The 5,808-nt window shown below is 48.6% G+C and overlaps 1 protein-coding gene across 1 annotated transcript in view; it reads right to left on the bottom strand.

Annotated features, from left to right (window-relative positions):
• Window positions 1–4,696: 4,696 nt before the first annotated feature.
• Window positions 4,697–5,808, bottom strand: part of CREBBP (CREB binding protein) — a 49,551-nt gene continuing 48,439 nt past the window's right edge. Inside the window, exon 28 of the mRNA XM_010296748.1 lies at window positions 4,697–5,808. This exon is cut by the window's right edge and continues 1,567 nt beyond it. Within this exon, the coding sequence (XP_010295050.1) occupies window positions 5,189–5,808 (620 nt within the window). The 3' untranslated portion in view covers window positions 4,697–5,188.

Raw genomic sequence — 5,808 nt, 5'->3', positions numbered from 1 at the left:
CCCGCGCAGGTTTCACGCTGCAGGACGAGACGCTCGGGCCGAGCTCCTCCAGGAGGACCCTCGGCGCCGCCTGCAGCGCTTCCACGTCCCTCCGCGCTCGGCTCCGCTCAGGTCGCCCCACTTGAGCATCGGCGAAGCGGATCCTAGCCCGTGCCCCGGGCCCTTTCTGCTGCGGTTTTCCAGGGCTCTCCTTCTGCATCTTGCGACAGAGCTTGTAGCTGTGGCCGCCAAGTCCAGCACACCACTTCCAAACCTTTCCCGATGGTCAAAATCCCTTCCATGTTTCTTCTACCCTGAGGACTTGTTAGTAACGGGAAGCCAGACACGGGTTACAAAACCACCCCCTTCTCCCCGTACAGACACCCGTGAGGGTACCTCGCAGCTAACAACCCAGCGTTTGCTGCAGGGACCCCATTCCACGCCACGGGTTGCGGCAGAAGCTCCGCTATCAGAGCCGGTGGAGCTTGGTTTGGCCCATGGAGGGGCCTGAGGGCCAAGGAAAGACTGTGCCAGACTGGGAGCAGCCCTTAGGAAGCTCCCATGTGCTGCACCTTGGCCAGGCTCCCCTGCTCGACTTTGGGCAGACTACTTAATATCTCATTTTCCCATTCCTCTGAAATTCCTCATCTCCTGGGGCTGCAGTGAGCATAGATCATCAAGACCTAAAGGGCTGAGGTGTTGAAGAAAGGCTTTGGACGGGGTGGGAGTGAGGGGAAATAAACCGCTCCGCTGAGAGCCGAATTTGGAACGTGCATGAGAGCAGAGCCTGGCCGCAATGAACACCACAGCTAAAAATAAAAGATCGAGCAGGTCTCATTTCAGCAAGCGCTAACCGCTTCCAGACAGAGGAGACGAGGGCCTTCAGGAGGGAACCGTGTCCACCTAACAGAGACAGCTTTGTAATTCCCAGGCTCAGGGCAGCTTGCTGGAAAAGCCACGCGTGCAAGTCACTCGTGCCTGCAACTTATCTTTGAGACTATGCTGGTCCACATGTTGTTTTGGAGGTTTGCATCTAAGAAACACTCACATGCAGCGGGATTTGTACGGTGCTGGATGTTACAGATTAGGTGCAACAAACCCAGTGTGAGCCTTTGCGTCACTCCAGCACCTTTCTGCCGGGCTGCATTTCCACTCAGAACCAACCCCTGCCCCGCCTCGAGATGCCCTGTGCCACGGCCAAAACCAAAATTACTTCTCAACCCGTTTTCAAACACTTCCCTCCTACTGCTGCGTTCATCGCCGCCTCCAGCTGACCCCGCAGCACGTCCGAGCATTGCTCTGCCACGACACCATACCAGAGCTCTTGTACCTGCTGTGAAACACCCGAATCCTCCTCCCGCCTCACCCTGCACTGCGTCACCCTCCTCCCTCGGGTGCATTTTGACCATTCAACCACGAAGCGTGTTCCTGCAGGGAAGGCTTGGGGATTGCGGGGGAGCTGGTACAGATCCTCCCCTCTGTTCGGGCTCGTGTTGATTACCTGGCGTTTGGCACCGACTGTCTCCAATGGCTGCCCTGGCAGCACGCTGGGGGTGGCAGAGATCACCCCGCTCCCCCTTTTAACCTCTCAGCCTTGGAGAGAAAGCGCAGGAAGGACTGCCCCCGCACAGCGACCTGCGTCCTGTGCCCCAGCTCCCGGCTCCACAGTGGCTGCTGGATCTTCACTGCACTGAGAAAACCGCAGGCTGTAACTTGCCTGGTGCACAGCCGGATCACCTTGTCAGCCATTAACTGCTTTCGCTTACTGCTGTGCGCTGCCACTGGCTTGAAGGAACGTTACACTGCTATGGCTGCAGACACGTCCCACTTCTGGCTTCCAACACAGCGACCGAAAGGGTTACTGTCCCCAGCCCGTTTGGCGCTGGCGGCACCCGTGGCAGGAGGGCTCCTCTTCCTCAGCCCACTGCTGCGGTCAGACCCTCACCCCTCCGCTCTAATGCATCCAGGTGGAAGACCAGAGCAGGGAGCGCTTACGCACATGCCGAGGGCAGATCTCTGGGCCAGGCGCGTCTGCAAGCACGAAGAACCTCAGCTGGTGCGTCTGCAGCAAGAAGGAACGTGCTCACCACCTGCGCAGGGAGCAGCGTTGGCAGAAGGCAGGATAGCCAGCAGCAGAGAGCAGAGCGTGGAAGACAGCCAAAGAAAAGAGCAGCAGAGAACCAAGTTGTTGCAGCTCAAAGGCCAGATTTAAAGCACCTTCTTCCCCTCCAGAATTCAGTAAGGGGGAAGGCCTCAGCCACCACGGGGACGTATTACCCCTCCGGTGATAAAGATCCTGCACCAATCTCCGGTGCGTTCTTGCCTTACGAACTCTCGGGTTTCTAGCATGCTGTTCCTTACCCCCAGTACCTTCCCCCATCATAACACAGGCAAGGACCTGAAAAATCAGATGCTCATCCAGTCTTCAGCTATGCTGCATTTCAAAGGACCGGAGTGAAGCCCCCCCCAAGACTGTCCACCAAGCCCAGCCCCTCCTGATGCTTGACTTCAGCTTTGCGCTTCCCTTCTCTCCTTGGTAAAACACCTGCTCTGGTCTGAAACAATTGCTCCAGCAAGCCGGGATTATCAGATCTAAATCCAGCCCTTGCTCCGTGCATCTCCACATTACTTCAGGTTGTACTTAAAAAATATTCTGGTATTTGCTTCCCATCAGGTGTTTGTTGTTTTTTTTTTTTTTCCACTCTTCCCCAGAAACGGGAACCCAAGTGAGCTGCAGCCCAGGAGCCATACCACCTCTCTGTGCTCCAAACAGGACTCGGCTTATCCAAATCCAGAAGCGGTGCCGCTGTTTTTAAAAATAGATACTTCAAGGTATTAGCGAGATTGAGTGCAGTTATCTTAACCTTGGGTGTCAGGCTTCGCTGATCCTAGCGGGCACCAGCCAAGTGGAACCATCCTTCAATCCAAGCAGTTTTACCAGCTTTTATTAGAAACACCAGCACATTTCAAGTTTCCTCTTTTTGATCACAAATATAGTATTTTTCCTCTTTTTAAGTACACAGCATGAGACACAGCATCAGGGCTTTCCATTTTTTTTTTTTTTTTTTTTTTTTTACAGCAATTTCTTTTGGACAAGCTTTGGGTTAGTGTTCACTGACCTCACCCCAGCCCCAAATTTTGACATCTTGAATTGCTGAAGACAATTGCGTGGGCAGATGAATCCAATGGTGGTGAAAAAGGTACAATAGTTAAAAGTTTGCAAGAAAAGTTTAAGCAGAGACCCTCTACAGTTAAGAAGAATGAAGTAGCGCCGCAGCGCACTACTATTTTCACAGTACGGGGACAGAAGTTGAGATGAATCGTTTGCTCTTCTCCCCCCATCCTCCCCCAACACCGTTCCTACGAAAACGTAAAGGCTGGAGGAAGCGATAACTTAACGTGAAAAGCCAAGTATGCCCGGTGCTCCCCGCTGGACCGCAGCTGCGGGGTGCAATACCTTGCTGGGTTTGCTGCAAATCCCATGCCAGTCGCGTGTAATCGAGAAGCCTCAAGGTCCGAGTTGATGGCATTTTAGGCTAGTCATGGTTTTAGCTCACACCTACGCTGGGAAAGTTTCCCTGGACTTTTTAACGCCAAGAAAGTAATTTGCTGGGGGGGAGGAGGGGCAAGTATATCCCCGGAACATGAGGGCATGGTGACAGGATATTAAAGGGAACATGTACATGATTTGTTATTTTTTATTCCACAGAAAACCCTCAAATCTAGACTCAGAGTTAACAGCAGAAAAATAGTGTTAAAGTCAATAGGTTCATATTTTACTGTAGACTAAATAAATTAGCCTAGAATTAACTCAATACTCTCTATTTTCCTTTCACTGGTGATCCTTCTCTAAATTAATGCAGTTTTTAAAAAGCAACGGCTATTAATAATTTATTCCAGTTAACCCTACGGATGACCACCTGCAAATATATTCCATGTCTGGGAACCATTCCCCGCTCCTCTCCCTCCCCGAAAAGGAAACAATCACTAAAGGGTGTCGTAAAAGAGACATGCTACCTACAATACTCCATGTATCCTGCCACTCCCATCGAGGCCTCTGGCTGCTCTGTGTAATGAGTGAATATTCATAGCCATGTCTTACAAAGAACATGATCAAAAAAATATATAAATAAATAAAAACCTTAAACATTCTTACATGGATTTTTAAAGAACAGAATACATGTTAAAAACTTCAGTAATTTATATCAATTTTAAGCAATACTTTATATACAATGGAAAAAAGACATGCATAGTCCAAATACAATGTTGAAAACAGCATTTTCATAACAAAAAACCCAAACACTAAGTGTTAATACCATGTACATGAATTCAAGAAGGACCACCCTTTTTGTCTGTTGCACACAGTTTATTTAACAATATGATATTATAAGTAAGAAATGAGTTTTTTTTTTTTACCATTCTATACAGTGATTGAATCTTCTTGGATTTTCTTATTTATAGTAATTATAGCGCTTGCATGATTTACACTAGAATTGCTTTTCCTCATTTCAAGTTTCACACAGAAGAAAGAAAGAAAAGAATGCTTCTTCTCTATTCAAATCAGCACGGTCTAAGAGTGATCATCCCTATTTTCATCTAAAACCAGTTTTATCAGAGAAACAAAGCAACAATTTCTACATCTGCAAGACAAGGATTTTGGCATTGGCCAATGTGTGTTTTTGTGTGCAAGAGTCAATTCCTATCTTTCCAGGGGTAATACTTCAAACGCCTGCAGAGTTCACTATAGAAAAAAAAAAAAATCTTCCCGCAACGTGTCAAAGTTACCGGGATACATTATAATGTTGCATTATTTCAGGAAACAGTTTCTGAATATTATTTTTTTCTTCTTTTAAACGCAAATGTTTAAAGTCTTGAAAATACAAATAAAAAATATGAATATAATGAACTTGTTTTCCCCATTAAAAAAAAGGTATGAGTCAACAGCAACAAAAAAATAAAAACCAAAAAAACCCACAAAAGAGACCAGATATTTTAACCGCCTGGCTTTAACAAAAAAATATATTCTTTGTATTGGTTTTTTTTTTTTGTTTTTTTGTTTTTTGTTTTTTTTTAAACAGCAATTCATTCTTCCATGTGTAGGAAGCAGCAGTTCCATCTAGGATTCAAAACAACCCAGATGTCTGAATTTTCAGTACAAAATGTCCAAGAACACGAAAGGAAAAAAAAAAAAAGTGATGCTCCCATAATGCTACAAACCCTCCACAAATTTTTCTAATGTGTCCCCGGTGGTGTCACCGACCAGAGACAATTCGTTAGACAACGCACTCCTGTTCGGGGTGTTTAGTTGTGGAAGCATTGCACTCTGTTCTGGGTTGCCCAAGTGTCCCTGATCCATGGAGCTAGCCATAGTAACTGCGAGTCCTGGGTGGGGGGAACCAGTCTGGGGAGAGACGTGGTGAGGTGACGGTTGGGGCTGTATCCTGGGTGATGGGCTGGAATGTGGTGGCTGGGACTGGGGACGGGGAGACTGAACGGGTGCTGGGGACCGCACCTGGTTGCTGAGGGAGGTGGCGATCTGCTGGCCAGGGAGATGAGACGCCTGCGGTTGTCCTGAGAGCATGTGCTGCTGTGGGCTCATGGGGTTAGGCTGCCCGGGGGACCCTATCTGCTGTTTCATCTGCTGCTGTTGCAGGATCCGCTGCTGCAGTGCTTGCTGGATGTTGGGAGTGCCGTCTGCCCCCATGCCGGGCTGGCCCATCTGGTTCAGCTGTCCCATCTGAGCCATCTGTCCCATGGAACCCCCCTGTATCGATATATGCTGCTGCATCCGCTGCTGCTGCATGGCTTGAGGGTAACCTCCCGGTCCTT

The sequence above is a fragment of the Phaethon lepturus genome, unplaced genomic scaffold (genome assembly GCF_000687285.1).
Source record: "Phaethon lepturus isolate BGI_N335 unplaced genomic scaffold, ASM68728v1 scaffold9461, whole genome shotgun sequence".
NCBI lineage: Eukaryota > Metazoa > Chordata > Aves > Phaethontiformes > Phaethontidae > Phaethon > Phaethon lepturus.
This window is presented reverse-complemented; position numbering and strand designations above follow the sequence as displayed.